At 35.6% G+C, this 25,547-nt stretch overlaps 2 protein-coding genes and 1 long non-coding RNA gene across 3 annotated transcripts; 2 read left to right on the forward strand and 1 right to left on the reverse strand.

The window, feature by feature from the left end:
* Nucleotides 1-1,615: 1,615 nt before the first annotated feature.
* LOC120330703 (uncharacterized) lies at nt 1,616-6,057 on the reverse strand. Its single transcript, XM_078115557.1, has one exon. The coding sequence runs from the start codon at nt 6,055-6,057 to the stop codon at nt 2,560-2,562; it is 3,498 nt and encodes a 1,165-aa protein (XP_077971683.1). The 3' UTR covers nt 1,616-2,559.
* Nucleotides 6,058-11,768: 5,711 nt separating this feature from the next.
* Nucleotides 11,769-15,005, forward strand: LOC120345881 (uncharacterized). Its single transcript, XR_013477661.1, has 4 exons — nt 11,769-11,829; nt 12,010-12,150; nt 12,745-12,920; nt 14,240-15,005. It is a non-coding gene; the product is annotated as an uncharacterized LOC120345881 (long non-coding RNA).
* Nucleotides 15,006-20,289: 5,284 nt separating this feature from the next.
* LOC120346109 (crystal protein-like) lies at nt 20,290-24,230 on the forward strand. Its single transcript, XM_078115517.1, has 9 exons — nt 20,290-20,684; nt 21,082-21,202; nt 21,368-21,572; nt 21,922-22,052; nt 22,177-22,391; nt 22,529-22,787; nt 22,977-23,131; nt 23,519-23,680; nt 23,768-24,230. The coding sequence occupies exons 1-9, from the start codon at nt 20,383-20,385 to the stop codon at nt 24,198-24,200; spliced, it is 1,983 nt and encodes a 660-aa protein (XP_077971643.1). The 5' UTR covers nt 20,290-20,382; the 3' UTR covers nt 24,201-24,230.
* Nucleotides 24,231-25,547: the final 1,317 nt, after the last annotated feature.

The following is a 25,547-nucleotide window of genomic DNA, read 5'->3' on the forward strand; positions in this document are numbered from 1 at the left end:
AGAAAGACATTTTAAATTCTCGTCGTTGTCATGGATTGAATATTGTGCGACAGAAAAAGCCATTGTTGAAATTCATTGAAATTTTGTTGTGTTTGGTTTTATTGCTTCTTCACACAGAGTACGGTTGAAATATACGCACCTTGAGTCCGCAAAGGTTTTCGCTGGTGAAAAAATGATCCGCGACCGAAAAAGGTTGGGAAACGCTGCGATAAACAGTTCCACACCCCTGGTTTAGTTGGTTAGTTTAAAGCAGGCGTTCTCAACCTGGGGTTCGCGAACCCCCAGGGGTTCACGAGAAGATTTTCAGGGGTACTTGGACGGCAGTCGAGTTTTTGTGTGTTGCTGTTTTTTAAGAGCCTTTACCAGGGCAAAATGAGTGTCGATTGAAACTAGATGCCAATTGAAACGTAGATTTGCCCTGATGTTGCGTTGTTGTGATTGTGACGCAACAACGTGAAAGCCACGGCTTTGTCTTTGAAATATCAAAAGACAGCCTGCTGCGAGCATTAGAGAAAGTGATTATGCTTATTAAAACTTGGGAGAGATTTTAAGAATCCATTAGTTCGGCAGACGACAAGGGCAATAATATCAACACAAAGATTTTATTTAGTTACATCTGGTCAGACTCATGTGTGCAGACTCATGTTTTCGTCGGAAATCTGCAAGTGAGTTGTGAAATCCCATCGTTTCATTGAGGGACGCGCAAGTGGCCTGTCGCGTCACCTGTTACCAAATTTTCGAACAGTAAATTGCTATTCTGATAGTTGAAAATACGAAAATATGCCCAGCTCTACTCAATAACCAGTAATTGCTGACTCGATTAATGTTATGTGAATAAACTTGCTTTTTATGTTTCATGTAAATTTTAACGTAAATCGTAACTGGGCTGATAGTTAAGTTTCGCAAAAACGTTTGCGGCTCGCAGTGAATTTTTGGCTCGTTGCGGACTCATTTAAGATCGCGGACTTGGGTTGGGAAACACTGGTTCATCGCAATGGGTCAAAACGTAAAATTATACTGAATATAAGGGCCGGACCATCGAACAACTCATTGCCCATACTCATAGCATAACGTCGACAGCGTCATTACAAATAAAAAAAAAAGTATTCGAAAATATTGGGATATCAAGTATCTTACGAGTCATGGGAATAGGTTCCGCGGGCCGTAAAGAGGCGCGCAGGCCGTATGTTGCACCTCTCTGAACTAAACTGATTCAACATATTATGTTTGATGGATTAAAAAAATACGATTCTGCTAACGTTAATATATATTGATATAAATATTTAGCTACTTGTTCTTTCTTGAATAAATACTTTATATATCTCCTCATTGTTATTATTCCAGTAATACATGCTCACTTCATTCCTCATCTGTTATTTAATACTTTTCATTGCATAGCCATAGAACTATAGTGAGTTGCGCCTTCGTTTATTTCTGCCACATTTATCGCCGTGGAAATTTAATACGCATAAAATATGGTAATGCTTTCGTGCATTGAAGTTCTTGTTTAGATTTATAGCAAAGCTGGGCCATATCCTATGAGACCGTGATTTTTTCTAATTTTGTATAGCAAGGGATTTACGGATAATATTCTGAAAAGAACCTAGAAGACAAAAATCAATAGTATAACGGCTCAGCACCATACGATGGCGATGTGCTCGTTAGGGTGATTGGAATAAATAGATCGTACAGGCACTTTATTTTTGATGACGCGGTTCTGTCTGAGTTCCTTTCAAAGTTCGAAACGATTGTTCAAAGATGTTTATTGTTGAGTCAAAATAGTAGTCAAATAATGATGAAATAGTTGTCAAACAGTAATCCGGTAAAATACAGTGCTATTACACAGGAGGGACCAATAATAACTATATGAAACAGGAAAATAGAATTATATGATGTAAATTTAAACTACGCCTAATTAATAATACCAAAAGCCCCCCGATTGATTAAGATACAAATTTATACGTCCTACCTCCAAGCGGCTCACGCCGAAAGAGATCCCGCCAACACCAAAATGGTCAGGGTTCAATGCCCTAAGTTACCGTTGCCAGTTTAGTCACAATAATAGCGGTCACCGTTTAGAATCATGACCGCTACATGGCTCCCCAAATCAGTTCCTCTCGTATGGAAGTACAAGGGGGACTGATTTCTACTTAATAAAAACAAACAAGAACCAACAGTGAAAACCAAAGTGAAGCTTCGCCGCCGGTGCACCATTAAGCATTTCAAATTGAATACCGTCGAACATAACGATTGGCTCCACCGTCGGGGAAGCCCACAAACAAGTACTAACAAGCGAAAATGAAAAAAACACTTTATAAGGTTATAAAGGTTACAAAACGATTGGCTCCTCCGTCGGGGAAACCCAAATACAAGAAAAACAAAAAGCACTTTATAAAATTACAAGGGTATCAAATTGTGAGAAAAGTTGTAAACTCGTCAATTACGTTCAATAGAAACACACAAAACATATGCAAATAGCAAAACATCAAAAAATTAATCAACTACTAACACAGTAAATGAGTAAAATCAAATTACTAACACAATAAAGGTGTAATGCAATCAATCCTCCACAGACCTAGAACCCTCATTGGCAATTAAAAGAACAAGCTTGTGTACAGGCCGGTCTAAATAAGCTGTGACCCCAACCCGCTTACCATTGGTTGTTAACAATCTTGTGGCAAGCTGAAGTCTTACTTTACGTACTAGCCCATCACCACTGGGGAAAACCTCAACAACCTTTCCTAATTTCCATGAATTTCTAGGAGACCCATCCTCAATAACATGGACAATATCACCCAGAGCAAGATTTCTCTTTGGAAAGACCCATTTCTGTCTTTCTTGCAAAAGGTGAAGGCATTCTCGTCGGTACCTGTACCAAAATTCATTAACAAGATATTGTACACGTCTCCATCGTTTTAAAAGATACTGATCAGACTTTTGGAAATTACCTGGAGGTGGCAACAAAACCTTGGGCTTGAGTGTTAAAATGTGGTTAGGAGTCAGTGGTTCAGGTGCCAGAGGATCACTCAAATTAGCAACCGCCAATGGTTTCGAATTAACAATCTGCTCGGCCTCCACTAACACAGTGCGAAATGATTCTTCGCATAATATGTGACCAAACTGTAAAAACAGGGGCTCCAAGGCAGAACGAACAGTTCGTATCTGCCTTTCAACAAAACCCTGCATATGACTCGAATTTGGCACCCCAAATTTGAAATCGACCCAGTCACATTCACCCTGTAAGAGAAAATTTTTGATCTTGACTTGATCAAATTCCTTATAAGCCTTTCTTAATTCGTTACTTGCACCAATGAAATTGCTACCACAATCACAGCGTAGCTGTTTCACAGGGCCTCTTCGAGCAGTGAACCTACGCAAAGCGTTGATAAAAGAGTCTGTGCTCATAGAATTCAGAGATTCCAGATGTACAGCTCGTGATGACAAGCAAATGAATAAAATTACCCATCGTTTCAACATGGACCTTTTTTCTTTAATAAAAAAATGCCCAAAGATATCCATGCCACAATATGTGAATGGACTGTCCAAATCAAACCTATCTTTTGGCAGGTCAGCCATCTTCTGGCCATGTGGGTTACCTCTAATTTTTTTACAAGGAACACAAGCATGTATTTGCTGAGAAACAGCAGAAGTGCCTCCCAAAATCCAATAACCAGATTGCCGTATAGCATTTAGAGTCATATAACGACCCATGTGGCCACCACGGACATGAAAATGGTGAATAATAATACTTGTGACATGACCTTTTCTAGGTAAGACAACAGGGTGTTTTACCTCAAACTCCTCTCTAGAGTTTCGAATTCGTCCCCCAACTCTGACAATGCCAGAGTTATCAAGGAAGGGGTCTAATCTTGAAAACCGGTTTTTAAATGAGACTTGATCTGAGCAATCAGAATTCTTTAGTACACTTAGATCTTTACTAAAATATGAACGCTGAAGGGAAAATATAATTAAATTTTCAGCCTGGCACAAGTCATCAGAAGTAACTTTCTGAAAGGCAGATTTAGGATTCTTGAGCAAATCCTTGTACTTAATACAGTTTGCAACTGCACGTTTTGCTTTAAACCAGGATGAGAAAATATTAAGTCTAGAGATATCAAAATCTTTGCCAGAACAGTCAGCTTTGAAGGCGATGGTTCGATGCACAGAGCATCCCTTCATCTCCTTCTGCACTTCTAAAATTACTTCATCATTCTGTTCAGGCTTTACTAATGGAGGAACAAATTTTCCTTCACACCACAAAAACTCTGGCCCGTTCAACCACCTACAACCAGCATTTAGCTGGTCTGCTTGCAAGCCTCGACTCGCATCATCACTCGGGTTTGCCTTGGTAGGTACATGATGCCAGGATGATGGACTAGAAAAATTATGGATAGTTTGCACCCTATTAGCCACAAAAACATTGAAACGTTTGCTCTCATTTTGTATATACCCCAGTACCACCATACTATCGACCCAGAAAAACTCTGTGGCAATTTTCAATTTTAGTTCAGTTTTAACCAAATTACTCATTCTGGCAGACACCACTGCTGCAGTCAATTCCAACCTGGGAATTGTAACATGTTTCAACGGAGCAACTCTGGCCTTACCAATTACAAGGGCACAATGTGCTTTGCCACAATCATTAACCAGACGTAAGTATGTACACTGGCCATAACCACTTTCAGAGGCATCAGAAAAGTGATGAAGTTCCACATGCTTGACATTACCAAAATTTACCGGCTTATAGCAACGATCTACTCTCAAATTCACCAAATGACAAAGATCCTTTTGCCATTTTTCCCATTTCACCCTGAAAATCTCAGGAATGGGTTCGTCCCAGTCATAACAATCCTTGCACAAGGCTTGGAGGATTTTCTTACCCTCGAGAATGACTGGTGCTACCAGACCTATGGGATCATACACACTACTGACTGCGGAAAGAATTCCCCTCCTTGTAACGGGAGTAACCTTCGAGTCAATACGAAAACACAAGCAATCACTCTCCACTAACCAGTCCACACCCAGAGCTCTTTCAACAGGTAAGGGATCAGATTTTGGGTCCAAACACTGCACACTAGGAGACACAGACAATTGAGGAACGCTTTCAAGAACCTCCCGACTATTAGACATTATCTTACAGAGATTCAAACCAGCACTCGAACACAAATTTGTGCTATTTTTTATCAACTCAATAGCATCCTCTGCATTTGGCTTTGAAGTCAGACCATCATCAACGTAAAATTCATTACGAATGAAGTCTGCTGCTTCCTTACCAAAGGAAGACTCACCATCATCTGCAGCATGCTTTAACCCGAAACTTGCACAGCCAGGTGATGAAATTGCACCAAATAGGTGAATTTTCAACTTGTAATGGCATAAGTTACCAGTCATATCACTATTATCCCACCATAAAAAACGTAACAGATCACGGTGCGGTTCATCAACTAAAAATTGATGAAAAAATGCTTTAATATCACACTTCACAGCCACTCTCTCCATACGAAATCTGAGCAAAATACCCAAAAGACTGTTCATCTGGTCAGGCCCAGGAAGCAAATAATCATTCAAACACACACCACCATATTTTGCAGAACAGTCAAACACAACACGAATTTTATCAGGTTTCTTTGGATGATACACACCCAAATGAGGAACATAATTCACTCTACCATTGCTCAAACTTACTTCATCATCAGGCACCCGTTCAGCATAATTCTCAATGATGTCCGACATAAATTTATAATAATCATTTTTGTACTTCTGATCTCGAAGCATACGCTTCTTCAGCTGCCCAAGTCTTTTTTGAGCAAGAGGCAAATTATTTGGAAGGTTGATTTGTTGGGATCGTAAAGGTAACGGAAGTTTGTAATGGCCATCCTTTTTAGTGATGCCATCTGAGAGAATTTTTAGAAACCTGTGGTCTTCTGCTGACATATTTTGTTGATTGCCACAGTGCTCAACAAAATCAGCATTAAACATCGAACACACCTGATTGGGAAGTAATACTTCTTTTACTTTAACTTCTCCACGGGATCGACTTTGGAAGTAGCACCACATGCTAGCATCCTATGACTTACATAGCAATCATTATCATCATGGCAAACTTTTCCAATAACACCCCATCCAAGTATGGATCTTTGAGCATATGGCTCAGTTTCTAGACCGGCTATTATATCTCGAGGTCTGATAGCATTTGGTGCATTACTGCCTATAAGCATAGAAACAGGGAGATCTGGCATATATGGCATTAAGTGCTTGGCTACATCAGCTAAATGTTTCCACTTTTTGCAGACTTCAGATTTGGGAATTTGAGATCTCTTGACAGAGATCTCATCTCGGGTATATGCTCTGGGAACAGATATAATATCTTTATGATCATAACTAGAGACTTGGATATTTTTAAAAACCTTGCAACGAATTAAGTCATTGCAGCTGGACATAGTGGATAATGATATCTGGGTGTCAACACCCTGTTACCCCAGTTGCTGTTGCAACTCACCTGTGATAAAACTTGTATTAGACTGGCCATCAAGAAGACAGTAACATAACACCTCTTTTGAAGTGTTACCTTTGACCCATACTGGGATAATCATGGATTGGTCTACACCATCATGTTGGTCAACTATTGAGCATACTTCAGAACAGAAAGATTGGTTACTTTCAGTCTGCTCTGGCTTATTGTCAACATGAAAACATGTCAAATGGCATTTATTGCACTTTCTGCAAGAAGCCACGTTTTTGCATGACTTTGCACTATGACTCTTGGACATTTTCACTCCACAAGAATAACATAAAAAATTATCCCAGAACAGTTTCCTTCTTTTTACCAAAGAAATTCGTAAGAATGTTTGACAATCACCAATTTTGTGAGGCCCATTACAATGCAAGCAACTATCTCGTGAAACATTAGTGCTAAAGGAATTTTTATTCATTCGATGACCATATCTCGAATGATTAGACTTACTATTTTGCTCAGTATTATACTTGGACGGGTTGAAATTCTCATCAAAAACTGTCATCTCAGGACAATGCATCACTGAGGCAGGCTTTAAAATAAATTTTGCAAACTCCTCGAATGGAGGATATTTGGGGCAGTTTACCTCTAAGTTATCAGAGGTGTTTACATTAAACTTACACTTCCATTCATAAACTGACTCTTTCCACCTGTTAAACAATGAAGAGGGCAAAACTCTTTTGATTAACGCACATAGCTCTGAGGGAAAATCGAGAATTTTTAAATCCTCTACAACCTTTTTAACCTCAACAATTTGCTGAAGGAAATCAGAAAATGCCAACATGCCTTTTATATCATTTGGGCCAATTTTAGGCCATGATGCCAGTTTTGTTCTAAAGGCTATACTAATGACACTGTCATCACCATAGCGATCTTTTAAGGCCTTTTTAGCTCTTTCATAAGAATTCTCGGATTGTAATAAAAACAAACCTTCAACCATACTTTTGGGTTCACCTGTCAAGTGACGTTCAAGCAGATTCATTTTATCTGCGTCATCAAGCAACCTTTGCTCAACTAGCTTTTTAAATGAACTCTCCCATTGTGGATATTGCAATGGATCTCCATCAAACACCCTAACTTTGGCTACAGGAGCTCTTTGGACTGATAAAATGTTACTCATTAAATTGGTCATATCATGGGAAAGATTGCAGGTCTGTGGAGGAAGAGCAGCACTATTCACAGTGGGAACAGAGATATTATTATCATTACAATGAGTTGGTAAGCTGCCTGAATTGGCAGACACAGTGGTAGTTTGTGTACAACAGTTAAAGGGAGCACTAGCAAAACTAGATACATTTAAAACATTTTGTGATACATTAGAAACAGTAGGCACTGATGGACATGAATTTACATTAGGGGGTGGCAAAGAAACGCTACCAACATTTACAACACCAGTGGAAATGGCATCTTGGGAAGCACTAACATTAGCAATGGATGGTCGGGGATTGATTACAGGACTATAGCTCGATGCTTGGCAGGGAATATCAACAACAGTGGATAAAACTTGATCATGATTAGAAATATCTGAATTATTTAGCTCCATTTGAGGATTAATAACCATGCACGCTGAGGCCTCATTTAAAATAGGAGATGATTTTGAATTTGCATTAAAACAATTATTATTAGGACTGAAATAATTATTTGCACCTCTCATTAGATCCACATCAACACTGAAAGGATTTTCGGCCTCTTCAGCTTGAAGACAAACTAGCGCTCTGGCTTTTTTCTCCGCTATCTCTTTTTGAATCTGAAGTTCCTTTTCTTGCTCCATTAGACGAGACTGTTGTTTTCGAATTTCTTTTGTGGCTTCCATCGCGGCAACTTCCTTTCGCAATTCGAAAAATTCCTCTTTTGCTGAGACTTTGCTTTGATGAGATGAAGATTTCACACTGGTTACAGATCGAGCAGAGCTGTGTCGCTTTGAACTTGGATGATACGATCGAGAACATTGGGATTTTTCTTCTAACTCTAATATTTTCGCGCTAGCAGTTTCAGAAATTTTTACGATATTGTTAATACATTGCTCATAACGACACATGAAATTATTCAATTCAGTTTCCAATAAAATGTTCTTCATATCTTTGACAATGGAAGATAAACTTGATTTGTACTGCACTAGTTTCAGAAACACCTCTTGGATACCAGAACCATCTTTACATGTGACGAATGACAATTTGCAGTCTGTTATGCCCTCTGATATTTCACTTTCCACTTCATGGAAGGCTGATTTCAATGAGTTACTATTTTCTTCACTGCTAGTGGTGACAGAAGTCATTTCAGCAGCAGAGAATATTTTGATTGGTTTGCTTTTTAAAGTTTCACATAGGGATGAGATTTCCAAATCATCTTTTGAATTAGCAATATGATTTTGTTCAGATTTTGTTGACATGATTAGATGGTGGTAATCTAATTGCAGCTGATTAGACAGGATTAGGATAGGCCTACGCGGCCTTCTCAGCAGCACAACTTACTGATTATATGACGTTTTGCTGCAACACTTGCAGACTTTGACAATGCAGCAATGTGTTGGGTCTGTGGTAACACCCCACAATACTTCACTGCAACACTTGCAGATTTTGACAATGTCCTCCCGCGGTTTGATGGTGTATTTTACTATACGGAGCTTCTGTGAAGTTTCCGTACGACACTTTGCTGCAACACTTGCAGACTTTGACACAATGCCCTCCCGAGAGATATGTATTTTACTATAACGGCTCAGCACCATACGATGGCGATGTGCTCGTTAGGGTGATTGGAATAAATAGATCGTACAGGCACTTTGTTTTTGATGACGCGGTTCTGTCTGAGTTCCTTTCAAAGTTCGAAACGATTGTCCAAAGATGTTTATTGTTGAGTCAAAATAGTAGTCAAATAATGATGAAATAGTTGTCAAACAGTAATCCGGTAAAATACAGTGCTATTACACAGGAGGGACCAATAATAACTATATGAAACAGGAAAATAGAATTATATGATGTAAATTTAAACTACGCCTAATTAATAATACCAAAAGCCCCCCCGATTGATTAAGATACAAATTTATACGTCCTACCTCCAAGCGGCTCACGCCGAAAGAGATCCCGCCAACACCAAAATGGTCAGGGTTCAATGCCCTAAGTTACCGTTGCCAGTTTAGTCACAATAATAGCGGTCACCGTTTAGAATCATGACCGCTACAAATAGTATTGTAACACTTTTGAAGTCGAAAACTGGTAAAATTGAGGCTTTCGATTTTGTTTGTCAATCCTCACTAAAGTATTTTTACAACAGCCTTCCCAAAGCATGATTCGTCCTTAATCTTCATGACCCTTATGATGTCATACATTGTGCTGTAAATTTTGATTCTAATATAATAAGAAACACGCAAATTACGTATTTACGTTTGCAATTATGATATCAAAATCGATCAAAAAAAGTTATCGAAACTATGTATCTGGTACATGTTTCAATTAAACACTCGCCAATTTCGAACAATTTATTTTGGTAAGCACCCAGTATTTTTTGCATGTCTGCATAACATAACTGTTACTAGGGTTGCCAACTATGAAAAGTCTCAATAAAGGACATAGATTACCGTTTTGTAACTTGCAGGAAAGAACAATATAAAACAATGAAATACAAACTATATACAAGTTAAAAAGATATATTAAAAAATCTTCATGTTGGTTTCATTTAATGTTTATTTAACATTGACGCAATCAAACTGCATTCTGTGAACAGTTTAGTACTTTGAATCATGCCAAATTTTATTTGAATGGATGCAACTTCATCAAATAGGTCAAACATATTCAAATTAAGTTTGTCTTTTAGCTTCAAATGCTCTACAATTTTCTAAGTGTCATATTTTGGAAAAAGATTATCCAAATGAGATAATTTTCCAAATGTTGAATTTTCATCAAAGTCAAATCTTTTTTCCAAATACGTTATCGCAGAGTTAAAAAATAATCTAAAATCTTAGAGACCAATTATACGTAGAATATTCAGTTATTGAACTAGAATTCACTCAAATCTTTTAGTGTTGCCACTATTGCCATCTTCGGAATATTATTGTAGAATATTTGAAATTGTTAATAAAATTTGTATTTCTTTGGCTATTTGAGCCGTACCAAAGCGAAATGAAAAAGAATAATTAAAAGCTTTCAAATACATAAACGGAGGCGATTTAAGAACGAAACAATATCAAACACAGTAACATGACGTTGGAAAAATTAAAGGACAATTATCATCTTAAAAAGGACAAGGACAAAAATCTCAAATAAAGGATTGTCCTTTGAAATGAAGGACGGTTGACAACCCTAACAGGTACATATATTATGCGTACGAATCAAAAGATTATAATTTCACTGAGTCAATTCAGATTACCATTAAAGACTCCCAATGCTTAATTACTACTCACCAATCGATGTGACACGAAGGGAACGTCGGAGGTGAGATATTTTACGTAATTGCTGCAGAAATCGATTTAATTTTTTAAATCATTTTTTAAACGTTGAACCCAGAACGCCTGGCGACTTTTAGTTGATAAAAACAACCAACCCATTACGTCAACAACACAAATCTTTGTGAGGACTGTTGTTATAAATAAAAACGTATATTGACTAAGCGTACATCGAAAGCGGAGTAGGGCGTACATTTCTTCAATACTTGAACAGCTATAAACATTACATAGTGCCGTGATTTCATGAGATTGTTTATCAGTACCATCAAATGCAAATTTTCTCACTTTAATAATTAACGTTACAAAAATATTTCTCCAAATCTCACGATCGTGACCGTACAAGTAACAGTAAGTATCGGAATTGAATGATGTACTACATTAATTGTTTCATGACTAGTAAATCAATCAGGTTTTCCCAATATTCATTTTTATCTCCCATTTGATTTGAAAGGTTCAATCACTTGTTCGAATCTTCTCTAAGTGAGCGTGAAAATAACAAGATGTGGGACCAGTCTTCGCGACGTCTAATGCCGATAATCAATCGATTTTCCAGTTAATCGGAAAGTTATTTACGTGGGAGAGGGATTTCTGATTTGCCAAGAACAAATGCTTGTTTAATGAATAGGAAATCAAACTGGCATTGACACAAATCGTTAACAATAAGTGTATACTCTATAAAACTTGTTGGGTTTGAAGATCGTGAGAACGGTATGCTCAAGTAGGTACAAGATCTCCAAAAATTGATCCCTGATACTTATTTCCTTTGTTGAAATTTAAATACAGTAATATATATCAGCAACAACCAACAAGTTATCGTTTCCAGTCTCCAACCAGCTTAATTAATGTATTAAAAACACTCGTGCAACCAAATTTTGCGGTAAATATAAGTTTATAATATAAGTTTATAGGTATATACCTATGTTCACATTATATATTATGCTATAGTAATAATGACTTGAAAATAGAGAATTGAATCGATTTTTTTTGTAACTACACTTGACGGACCTAGATTATTTTTACCATGGGAATTGAAACAGTGTTCGATATTTTTATAAAGCAACTTCGTAAGCGGCTTTTGTCGCAGAACCCTCTGCACGCGGAAGATTTAGTTGCAGCCAGAGATGGATGAAATAGAAAGTGTTACGAAAGTGAATGATCTTGATGATGACACGGAGCATCATCATGGCGGTTTATTTCAGTAAGAATATTTTTTCTGGATTTAATTAACTCAACTATTGAAACGTATGCAGGAAAATTTGTCTGACTTGGACTTGGAAGTAGATTTGAAGATAAAAGATGAAAAAGATTATCTTTTAGAAAATAAGTTTTCGCAAAGTAGAATATATAAAATGAACGATAAATTAGGTTTATTTTACTTTGATCTTGTTTGTGGAAGATATACTGTTACCATCTTAAAATAGGCAATCTGCCTCACATCTGAACTTGGTTTGTTTGGGAACGACACAGTAAGAGAGTAATATCATAAAATAAATAATCATATATTGTCATTTTTACGAGTGCACCGTTAGACTATTGATTATTAAATTTTTAATTCTACACTAAGATATGCCAGTTTCAGATCATATGTAGAGAAATTTCATTTTATATAAATAAATATGTTTTATTTTATATAAATAAATTGACTAACAAGCTAGTTTCACATATTGAGTTATTAGTTCTAAGCATTTTATGCCTACAAAGTATATTATACGTGCATGCAAAGAAAACACTTCATGAATTGAGTACTGTCAAACTAACACCAATTTACATTTATTATTATTATATTTTATAGCGTGAATCTGCCTTGGATAACGACCGTCGTTGTTCTCATTGCTGTAGTTCTTTTTGTGTATCTGTATGTGAAAATCAGTCGTCATATGTCAAACAGAGCGAAACAGAAACGATTATCAAAGAGACAACTTAATTTGTCTAACTTGGAAAGTGGAGAGAATTTATGACATAATCAAGGTAAGATAGTGACAAAAATATGTAATGAAGACTACGATTTTGTATAATCGAAAGGTTATCGAAAATATTTGGCTGAACTTCTTGGACCGTACACATTACTAAATTGAAAGGGAAAGATTCTGCGGCACATGAAAGCAGAATTTTTGCGAGATGTATAAAATGGTATTTTGGAAATTGAAATTGAAAAAAAATATATCATTTCAGCTTTTATATTGTTTTAGCAATTTCTTACTACCTAATAAACCATTGGTTTTCATTCATACATGCGTTAAAATCGGTAACTGAATGATCAGCTGAACCTTTTTTTTGTATGAATAAAGTACATCGATGTTAAAAAATCCTGGTCGAAATTTGTCAACAAATTGAACAAAAATCCCTCTTTTCAAATGTTGTTCATTCCAACTGCCTTGTGATTCTCAATTGAGATATTTGTCAAGCAGTGCCATTTGGATTATATAAACATCGATTCTCGATGAAAAGTTCGATAAACATTACTCGTACTTCTTTCCAAATGGTTATGTGACTATATTTAAACGATAAAGAATATAGTAATGTGATTTTCTGAACTCCGATTTACAAACCTTTGTTTCGAACAGTAGAAAAGATACTTGTGTTCAAATGCCACACAACTCACGAAATACTTGCAGTCAAATAGTTGATATAAGCAATATTGTATTCATCACTCAAAAACTGAGATAAATCGTTATGCCATAAGAAAACGCACAAACAAGAAGTTGATATTTCACTGAACTACCGGCGCTCTTGCATAATACCAAAAATATATGTATTGATTCATGCAACTTGACGTGAATAAGGTCTCAGGAGTATTCGTCATACATAAGCTAAAATAATCCGTTGCACCACCAGAACAGGGCCTTTTGTGCAATGGATATATCGTACTTTATATATTCGTTTAAATAACGAATGGTGGAAATTTAAACAAATTTTGACTAAGATGAAATTCCATCCGGATAATTAGCGACCATATTGTAAACAATGACGTATTTATATTGCGACAAAATGGAAATTGTTATGACGCTGAAAATGTTTCTAAAAATATTCTCGAAATATTTCCGTACAGACTTTAAAGTTTCGTACAGATTTTTGTATGGGTAATTATAAAACAACGCAAATGGCAATAAGATTCAGTCATTCATTACACACCCTCATTGGTAATTTAATAATTTAGTTTATTAAGAATATGTTAAAATTTGCTATAGTAATTTAAAGGCTTGACTTAGTGGGATGCTGGTTAGTGGCGATAATTGAATCAATATTACGTTAAGCAGTCTTTAATTTATATATAATATTTTTTTCAGATGGAGGATGCGAACCAAAACAGAATATCGATAATACCCATAGTGGTTCATGACTTGTCCAATGTCGAAGATTTTGCCATAAAATAAACTGTAATTATGACTTTAATAATTAAAAATTCATGAAGTCTGACATCCTGATCTGATATACTGAATTTATATTAATTTTCATTGGAAATCGTCCCAGTTTGGCTCGATAAATATTAAAACAGCGGCGACATAAGTGCATAATCTTCGGATTTTATACCACCAAAATTAGATTTTGTATTGATGAATAATTCACCAAAAAAATATATGAAACTGGCATAAAAAAACAGTTAATTTTTTTTTAGTTCTTGCCTATGTATTCGAAAAAGTTCAAATGTGGCTTCTAATAAGAGTTGTGAATAACAATTTTGAAGTAGATGTTACAATATATTGATGTTCTGAACCGTTATATAAATGTTCATCTTCGTCAAATAATATTAATCTCTCTGATATGGAGAGAGCGTATGATTGATTTTGAGGCGAACGAAAATGAAAGATGCATCCGTGCAGAGCCGAGGCACGCTGACGAATTTCGACGTAACGAATTGATAACTCAAGTATACCAACATCTTTAAGCATTAAGTGTTCTAGTATATCGTAAATAGAATATAAGTTCGCTAAGATTGTGATTTGCAATAAAGCAGTATATAAACTTGTATTCCGGTCGAAATTAACGTCTGGCAACCAACAAACGGTATATTCGTGAGAGTGTGTGTATAATTGCATAGATGAGTATTCTTTTATTGTACACTCTAAGAAATATTTACCGGTAATCGCCTGGCATTACATATTACAGGAATATAGCTGTGAAATTTTAATGTGATTTTAGGGTGAAGATTACCGGTATTTTCGGTAAAATCGCTGTTGATCACCTGTGAATTTTACATGATATCCCTAGTAATATTTACATGTTTTATCCGGTAATTTTCACTGGCGATACGCAGTAATATTTACCGACGCTATCCTGTGAATTTACATTACAAATTAGGTAAATTTACATTCAGAACCGGGTAAAAATTACCGTAAATCGCCTGGCATTACATTTTACAGGGCATGATCAGTAAATATCACAGACTATTTCAGGTAACAAGGTTTATTTATAAAATAAATACGAATATGAAATGAATGATTAAAGTTTGAAAAATGAAATGAGAAATTGTACAGTGAAAAGTTAGGAACGCGCGGAGTAGACATAAACTTCTCATTGAAGATGTTTTTGCTCGCAGGGTGTCCGTTTATAGCCACTTCAAACAAGTCTCTAGTGACAGTTCCTGATATCCAAGAAAATGGTCTTGGTAGATGGGAAGTATTTCCGGCTTAGTCTTTCCAATGCCGAATGTATTGAACTATCCATTTGATTTCACGAACTCGTGACATTTTCTTCTTCATATCTTCAAGTCTGAAATGAAATGTACAAGAAGTTTCATTCAAAAAAAGCCAAAATTTAAAATTATTATTTGATTTTCGAGCATTTTGTAGTATTCAATCAGCCCATCCGGTTTTTTTAACTTCCTGAATTATTTAATAGCGTGTACTACCATTTATTACAATATCCCACCTTTCTTCAAACTTTCATAATTTCTTCAAGTCTTTATCTTCACTTGGCCAAAATCTGTTGGCAATCAATCGATACAGAGTTTTCTAGTATATTGTCAAATCCTGTAGATCAGATGGAAGATGTGCCTGAAATTATATTCAAATGGAATCAAATATTTAATCCTCACTAAAAAAAACACATCCCAAATACTTATTAGTTACCAAAGCAGATGACAAAGTATTTCTTTTTGCAATTTAAAAATTAACTTTATAACCAACCTCAAACACTTTTTTCTTCCATGAAATAACACATTAGTAAATCCACGACTGATAATTTGTTCATGCCTTCATAATTGGATTCTTCAATTTTCTAAAGAGAAATCACTTTTGAGAAGGCAGGAAGGGGTGTATTCATATTCAAACTTCATTATACTTAAATAATGACTAATTCATGTGCATTTTTAATTTCACAAACTCAAAGCATGCACCAGTAAATTGGGCTGGCCTAAATCAAATATTTAATTATTCCCATTCCCCATACTGCTATAAATCTTTAAACAATTTTTGACTGTGTAATATCGAATATGTTCAAATTCGGTATATAAATCTAATCAGTACTGCAGTAAATATTTCTGTATTTATATAATTAAATAATACCTGTATATTCCAAAGCCATATTCTTCAAGCTACAGTCTTACTGTGGATTAATGCAGTAACAGAGTGATGGTTAAACATCACCCTTTTTCCTATTCTCCTGTTTCATGTACTGATGTATCAGTGTATCTGTGTATAGACAGAAAGATGTAGTCTTGGTCTGCGATCGTCTCGAAGCGTTTGTTGATATTTTTCCCTTATTTTAGTTCAGTAATTAAATACCAACATTTCAAATTCAGAAAGCCTAGATCTGTGAAAAGGACATATTGAATTCATATTCCCAGATTCCTGCATTTGTCAGTTTCTAAGTTTACTGCAGTACTGCAGTATCATGGTACCAGAGTCAGAGAGTATGACATAACATTGTAACATGGATGTACCTGCTGAACGGTGTACTGACGTACGCTAGTCTAACCAACCTTGTACTGGTAGACTGGTATACTGCGTTCTGGCGTTGTAGCTGTATCAGTGTATAGCAGAATGGATTAATTTGGTGCGACAGATCTTGACCTACTACAATCACACTGAACAATACATTAATATTCAGCACTAAACAACACATCACCCACACTGACATTACTGAATCCAAGCTGCATTACCTCACATAAATACTGCCAACTCAATACAAGAGCAACTAAGATATAACTGCTGTCGACTGGCGTCAAAATCCAAAAGTCTGGAGTAGGTCAAATCGAACGGAAAATTAGGGAGTAAAGCAACAAAAAAACGGCGCGTGATAAGTTAGTCGTTTGAAATATACCGTCTGATTGGTTGATCTCCCTTACCAGTATGCGCGCGCAACATCGACTAACGCCACGCCTCCTATGTCGGTAATTATTACCGACATTTGTCGGTGAATCGGATTACCGACACGATTTTGTAATTTTTTACACCTAAATTTAAGGTAAAATTTACCGAACATTTCTTAGAGTGTAGTGTGTGTATTAAATAATAACAAATACTGAATCGTGAATTTTTTTTCATATTTGCTAATTAAATTTCTTATATAGCGAATTGATAGTAAAAACACTTTGATAGTAAATTGATAGTAAATACACTGGAATCAATTATAATGAATGGCTGAATAAATTGGTAAAATCATTCAATGCTTGCATTTGATTGCATTATATCTTACTTCTGATCTAGTAATAACAGTTGATAAATATAGAGGTTTCTAATAGTTGGACTTACAAATGACTAACTTACTCAGCTTTTATGTCTTGGCGCTGGTGGGTCCGTATGTGCATAATACAAGGATGATGTAACAAGATTAAAAAGGACTATATGTAATTCCAGAGTCTTTCTACACACTAACTAAAATGTATTTTTGTTGCGACAAGAATCACAAAAGATGATTAAAGTCTGTAAGCCGATTGATATCTGATTCTTTCTCTGAATGATTCTTGCTTCAAACCTATTTTTAGATTCTGCTGCATCCTCTTTGTGGAATTGAAATAATTCAATACAAGAATACTACAAGATATCTTCCCAAAGTAAATTTGTAATAAATGACTGATCGATGATAATGTTATAAGCAAAGTTTTAAAATTAACGTAAGGCCACAACATTTACTATCCGCTGTACCAGATATTCAGTAAAGTTATAAAGCAAGAAGGATTATATACTGCCAAATATGCCCGACTGCAAAAATACGATCATGCAATTTTATTTGGAAACGTTGTTGCAGGTTCAGCTCAATGAACATTTATGCATTTTGTCAAAAACGAATAATACACATGTAGAAGTTGAATGTAAATTGAAGCAAGCTGTGACTCGATTTTTTTTACATTTTTTCTTGAAGCACAGAAATGGGCACCATAACTGATTCAAATAAAGGACCTCATGACGTATGCACACCAAGATTGCGCACAACCTGAACATAGTATGTGTACCAGGTTAGGGTTCAGATGGTGCGCCATCTTGGTGCACATACTTCGGGAGCGCCCACATGAACCGATTTTATTGCGTCAGTCATCTTTAGCGTCTCGTGGCTACAAACAGGATTACATGAAAGGACCTATAAAATGGCATAAAGAATTTTATAAGACATAACGCCGCAATCTATAAAATCATGAATAAGATGGGTAATTTTAATTATTCACTTCATTGAAAATACAATCGCTGTTAACTTCACGTGTAGTCAATGCGCAGTTGGGGCCCGAAATAAAACTGATTTTAGGCATCTGTGTTGATGCTGAAAAAGAGGGCTGTATGTACGATTTTCTAAAGAAACAAACAAGAAGTATTTACAACACCTAATGTGCCGGCAAAAACATGTCAACAATTGAAATCAACAACTCATCAAAATCAGGTTAATTAGAACTAAACTCATATAAACACACACAGGTCTAACCCAGTAAAAAAGCAATCATTCACAAAACACTTCAGTCGAAACACTCCCTAAATATAAACACAACATAAACTCAAATACGTACTCAACAGTGTGTCGTTCAGCTTACAAAACAATCATAAGTTCATTGAAAAATAGTTTAGTAGAAGTATGATATTATTATTCCAAATAAATCACAGATACAATTGAAACCTTGCACTGCAAATATGCTATCCCAAAATCCTGAGAAGGTCGAACCAAGCTCTCAGAAGCGACTCGCTTTGCAGAAGCGCGGGAGGGTATTATGGAGTCAAAATCAGTTATATCGTTGCACGTATGGACTAACAGCGACTTCAATGGTAAACAACAAAAATAAAGCGCAAGAGGCAGTTTCAACTCTGTTGTTGAGGCTCTGCTTGCAGGTAACTTTTATGCCATGCTCGCGTGTGATGTCGCAGACATTTAATGTTTGATCCTGTCATCGTGCTTTATCAGCACACAAAAATACATTGTTTTTGATATGCTCAAATATCAGAGCGAATGGGTCATATTTGGTGATATCGTTAATCGATGATAGAACAGATCGCCTTGTTACTTTCCTTCCACTATTCGCAAAAAAGTTGTATTATACACATGTTCCTAAATACAACCATATTCATTAGGCATGGTTGTTAATTATTTTAATGACTTACAGAAAAATTTAATTATTCGCAGTTGAACATCACAGCTCATTATTTATGATAATATAATATACTGATAACTTAATTTTTTGTTTGCATCAGAAATAATGATTCACGAATTTTTTTAATTAGATTGCCTATACAGTATATATATTTTAGTAATAAATTTAAATATATACGGCACTGTAATATCAATGCTGAAAAAATAGTCCGATTAATTAAAAGTGGGATAATTTTGGAAAAAATTAGTGAAATACTCTAATCTAAAACATATATAATTCGTTCGTATATTTTAAAATATCGCCAGTTTGCATCTTTATCACAAAATGCAAAAAAACCTCTTATTTTAAATGAAGGCGTTTCGTTGCAGGATACAATCACCCTATGGACATTTACGATTATGTCACAAATCCCTGGGTTATTTGAGACCGATGAGTAGAGTTATTTTCAGTAGCATCTCTGTAGTCAGTGGCTAATTATAATAAGAAGTTTTTTCGCTTGTCAAATTCCTAATCACCATTACAATAATGTTAAATTACAGTAACTGATTAATCATTAGTGTGGGGTTATCTAAATATTTGCGAACATACTTTTTTATGTGCCGCAAACAATTTGCTTTATGTCATGTCAAATAGATTGTTGATATTTCACTAATCTACAAGGACAAAGCGTTGCCATGTTAATCATAACATGTCGTGCATGGGAAGTGTATAAGTGGACAAAATGGGATCATTGCACAACATCACATATTTGACCAATGATTACCACACCTATTACGACTCTTTAGTTTCATCGACATCCCGTGTGTCGAAGCAGCAGACAATTAATCTAAGGCGAATATTCATAACAGCCGTGAAAACTGAGTTGTATCGTTGCAATACGCATCATTGAGGAGTTCGCAACAAAGTGCTATATTTGATATGGCAAAGATTTTTTACGTTCTGATCGGTTTGTGCATGTGGTATGAAGTGAATTCCACATTTATAAGTAGTTTTTCCAACATTGTCAACTACGTCGTCACCGATGGAAAGTTTGTATTTAATACGAAATCGTTACTTGACGAGAGTTTGCTCAATAACGAAATTCGTGAAAAATATAACGACATATCTCAAGGTGAGATAACAATTACTACAACCTCTGGACAAGTCATTGGATCAATCTTAGACGAAGCGCATGCGTTTTTCAGCGTGCCATATGCGGCGCCACCAGTTGGGAAGCTTAGGTTAGTAGTTTGAATTATTTTATCTTAAAAATTGTACTGTTGAACTATTGCTACGACTAATTACTGCGTTAAACTACTACTAATAACTGCGCTCACTGCACTTATCAACAGCAATTATACGTTGCATAGTAATAGTTGTAGTTACAGCACTGTTTACTGCTTTTATGAAAGTTTTCGATCAAGCTGAAGTCGTTTATATTCTATATATTATGCAGCTATACTAGAGTTCAGAACTTTAGAGCCTGAAATCCTTTTGTTGCAATTTAAAATTTATTCGTTTTTTCGACATATTTTTTAAGTAATTACAATTGAAAACAGGCCAGAATGTTTTTACAATTATTCTTTTCTTGAGAAATAAATTCTCATAATACATTTGTAATAGAATATAGTGTTTTAGATTTCGTAATACCGAACCCGTACTCAAAAGTTTGAATCCCATCAATGCTACAATACCGAACAGACTGAATTGTCGCCAGCTTCCACACACCGAGTGCGAGGCGGGTCATTGTATCATACTGGTAAGATATTGGTTCGAATTTCAAGTCTTTTTTCAAGAAACTGTATTACTTTAAGCTAGTGGAAGTTGTAATATATATAAGAGAATATTTATACCAATGATCCAATGAACGTTGTTGAGAGTAGCGTTTCCTACGTTTGCGATAGTTTATTGTTTTACTAAACAGCAAGACGAAGATTGTCTCGTTCTCAATGTTTTTGTTCCAAAAACGGTTGATTTATCGTCTCAAAACCCTGGAACAAATCTTCCTGTTTTACTGTGGATACACGGCGGTGCGTTCTTCTCTGGTACCGGAACTTCGCCTAAAACAGATGGTCGATGGCTGAGTCAAGCAACTAATACAATCGTTGTTACAATCAATTATAGACTAGGTAAGTAATATTTGTGTGTTAAAAGTAATAATTTATAGTACCATGTTGTCGATTCATGTATTAAGTAAAATATTATATGAATATCAAAATTCAATATTAGCCATTATTTTGATATAATAAAGGGTCTAGAAAGGATTTTCAAGCAATGTTAACAGCAAACTATACAGCAACTGCATGCATCATAGCGGGTTAGCCATCATTTTCCCTAATAATCCCAAAATAATTTTCATATAAACGCACTAAGAGCCTTGTCATAATTTGTCTGATTATATAAATTGGGAGTTGTTGGGAATATTCTTTCACCAAAAATGGAACTCATAGTACAATGCGTATTTCTCTTTTCACTAAGGAGCCTATGGATTCCTGGTCTACAATAAAGGTAGCGATTATTTGAATGGAAATCAAGGACTGAAAGACCAACAAATGGCAATGCAATGGGTGCAGCAAAATATTGAAAATTTTGGTGGCGATAAGGACAGGGTAATAACACAAGTATTTTTAGTATGTCAAAAACAAATACTGAACTACGTCTATGTGCATTAGAAACATTGCTTGAATTCAATAGCAATAAGATTTGTGACTGAAGATATCTTCTACCACTCAGGTGACCATATTTGGTGAAAGTGCAGGAGCACAATCTGTGATGTGGCATATGTTATCTGAAGTAAGCAGGCCCCTTTACAGAAGGGCAATACTTGAAAGTAATGCTGCAATCTTCCCCCACCAAACGCAGCAAGAAGCGATGGATGTTACAGAGAGACTGCTGAAACAACTTAATTGCAGTGCAGACGATGTTGCTATTGAATTTGCATGCTTGTCGTGAGTTACTTTGTCGTATCACATACGTAGTTTTCTGCAAGGCCCTTCTTAGAGAAGAAGTACTTTGCCTTATTATCTTACAGAAGTACTTTACCTTATTTTCCGTGTTTAAGGAAGGTAATTTTAATTATCTTCAGAAATGCACCAGTAGAGGAGTTGGATAATTTTCCTAAAGTGATGGCAGCCTCAGCGATTGATGGTGACGGATGGAGTGCAATTGAACCTTATCGACCGATTATAGATGGAGTTGAATTTACAGATCAACCTTTAACTTTATTCCAGACAGGAAAATGGAATGTAGACAGAGAATATATTGTGGGAGCGAATACGGAAGAAGTTGAAATATTGCAGTACTATGTTCCCGGAGACCAAGGATTATCAAGATTTGCTTTTCGGGTAATAATGTTCGGTGAAAATCACTAGATCGAAATGAAATGAAATTGACGTCAATTTGTTATTGACGAAAATTCCCTAAAAGCTCGTACTGAGTATTGAAAAATAAAAACAAATATTTCAATACTTTCATCAATAAAAAACGAGTCAAATGTGTTTCGGAAATTTGTTATAACCTGAGAAATTATTCAGAAAATCAATACACTGTTCTTTGGGAATGAAGTAGGTCAGAAAACCGCAGATTATTACGAAGAATTAATCGGTCCAGACGGTGATGATTACAGTAAAATTCTTGGTATCGAAGCAGGAGATGCATTTTTCATTTGTCCAAGCCGAGCAATGTCGAGGTAATATATTCAACATTGATTATACATTTAGAAGAAATGTTACGTTATTTTTCAAAGCGTTATCAATTTTCAATTTTTGATCAATATCTGAGTAACACAAAACCCATTGTGCTATAGCAGACTATTGATAAAATCCCAACATAATGTTTGCAATAGTGATTTGGCAGCCAGTTGGTCATATTATATGGACTGATGAAAGGCTATTGGGCTAATTTTCCCTTTGCGACCCGATTTTATTTTGAAAAATCGACAATATCTTATACAAGTTATGTTATTAGCACGAAATAAGTTTTATACCAGAATCCTGCATGATATTTATGGTAAATATATCGGAATAATGTATTTAAAACATGCAACAAATAGTTATTTGTTAAACAAACTTAACAGGTTTGCATACAAAACTGCAGATAACCCGAGTGGATTATATTTCTACATGTTTGATCATCCAATTGATGGGAAATATTGTCACGAAGTATATCCAAAGAACGAAACGTGTGGATATGTTTATCACTCTGCAGAAATACCCTTTGTTTTCAGATCAGGAGACGGGTACGGGCAAGACTAACTAACTATATTTAATTTTCAAAAAATATCACAACAAAATACTAATGCAAAAATTCTGAATAACATTTTTAGATATTATTTCAACGAAAACGACACTTTAGTAGCGGATCAGTTCAGCAAGTATTGGGGTAACTTTGCTCGCATGGGAGATCCCAATAATGATGACGAAGGGCCCTCATTTCCAGAAATTCCGTATTGGCCAGCATACGTTATGTCACCAGATAAAGAGGATTGGATGAATATTCACATTGAGCCACCGAGCCCATTTGTCGAAGCCCGTTACAAAGAAGATATTTGTGATTTTTGGGATAGTCTGAATTTTTACGTTACGTTTCCAGAATCTACCGGCACCGCAACACAACCATTCTCAAATACCAGTTTAGCGACGCATAAAGTAACAACAATAAAGGATGAGATTAACACCACTTCTTCAGCCAGTAGACTTACGTTTTTCAACGTTTATGTATTGATATGTGCCTATAAATGTATTAATCAGTGGGTTTAGATGATTTTATGAATATGTCAGTTGTATGTTCACAAGAATTATATTTGAGAATAATATAATATGTTAATATCACAGAGATGGGCTTCTTTGAAATGTGATTTTATGGACAGCGGTATTCCTCGATAGGGAATAGTTTGTGACCGTACTAACATAGGTACTGTACTACTCATTCCGTACTTGGTTTTATCAAAAATATAGAAACATGTTTGTTACTTTTGAATACGACATGACGCTTTTCCATGTTCCATTGCTCAAGATATAGCGTGAAGTAGAAATGAAATGACTCAATTAGGGCAAGATACATTGCTAGGGAGCAAAGTGTAGTTTTACGAACACAATGACCTTGTGTTTCCAATCCAATCGATCTCAGAAAGTTTAAAACCAATATGTAGAAATATTTGTTGTTGAGAATAAAACGCATTCAAGAATCATTATTGCTATCTCACATCCAACGTAGATCTTACCTGTCAACTTGAGCGCCTGGAATGCAAATATGCAAAACATAAAACGTAGTCCGCTAAACCACAACTACCTCGACGAACGTTGGCATGCGCTTGCAGGCTACATTGTTTTCATTTCGTGGATTTAATGTGTCAATAGCGGTCAAAAAGAGTTTTCGTGGACTGGATGATCGAATTATTGAAGCGGTAAAGGTTCATGGTGGAGTTCCCGGATTCACTACACATGCTCATTAGCATATACCAGAGCATTTTATATTGAATATAGAATGCATATTATATATTTCGTCACTTTCATAAAAATAGTTGCTCAATTATCAATAGGTAATAGCTAATACTCTTTCGACTCTTCTAAAAAATCAAACATGCGTTGGGTAATATTTATACCATCTATGCAACTAGATTTCGAATGTTCAATAGATTAGTTATCCGCATTGCGAACCTTGGAAGGTAAACTAGACGAAAAATCCGTTCTTCGACCTAGAATCATAAATTTGAGATTATACATATTGTTTTCGGAATAAATGAAACAAATCGTGTCTATTACAAATAAAATCCCCTTATCTTGTTAAATGCAACCACTTAGCAAGCAACCCAAGCCCATTAAAAAAATTTGACAAAGTAACGGTCCATTTTCCAGTATTAAAATTTTCTATATACAAAATAATTACAAACGATATGCAATTCTTATTGGGTTCACATGGAATAATGTTGTGCAAACTGGTTCGCATACGTTAGGTCTATACAAAATTATGTCTTGAACTTAACAATAAAATTTTGCCACAGGCTACAACAAAAATTAGAATATACCAGAACAGAATATCATAGTTCAGCGGGGACGACGACATTGCGAGTGTGTGTATTGCAGGTAATACCGAAGACATACAGC

Source organism: Styela clava, chromosome 8 (assembly GCF_964204865.1).
Source record: "Styela clava chromosome 8, kaStyClav1.hap1.2, whole genome shotgun sequence".
NCBI lineage: Eukaryota > Metazoa > Chordata > Ascidiacea > Stolidobranchia > Styelidae > Styela > Styela clava.

Bases quoted from the DNA above. Each gene is read 5' to 3' on its own strand.
- LOC120330703 (XM_078115557.1), bottom strand. From the start codon at position 6,057: ATGTGGTGCTACTTCCAAAGTCGATCCCGTGGAGAAGTTAAAGTAAAA.
- LOC120346109 (XM_078115517.1), top strand. From the start codon at position 20,383: ATGGCAAAGATTTTTTACGTTCTGATCGGTTTGTGCATGTGGTATGAA. The intron at 21,573-21,921 runs GTAAGTAATATT...CTTTTCACTAAG, and splicing joins TACAATCAATTATAGACTAG to GAGCCTATGGATTCCTGGTC. The intron at 22,053-22,176 runs GTAATAACACAA...TCTACCACTCAG, and splicing joins TTGGTGGCGATAAGGACAGG to GTGACCATATTTGGTGAAAG.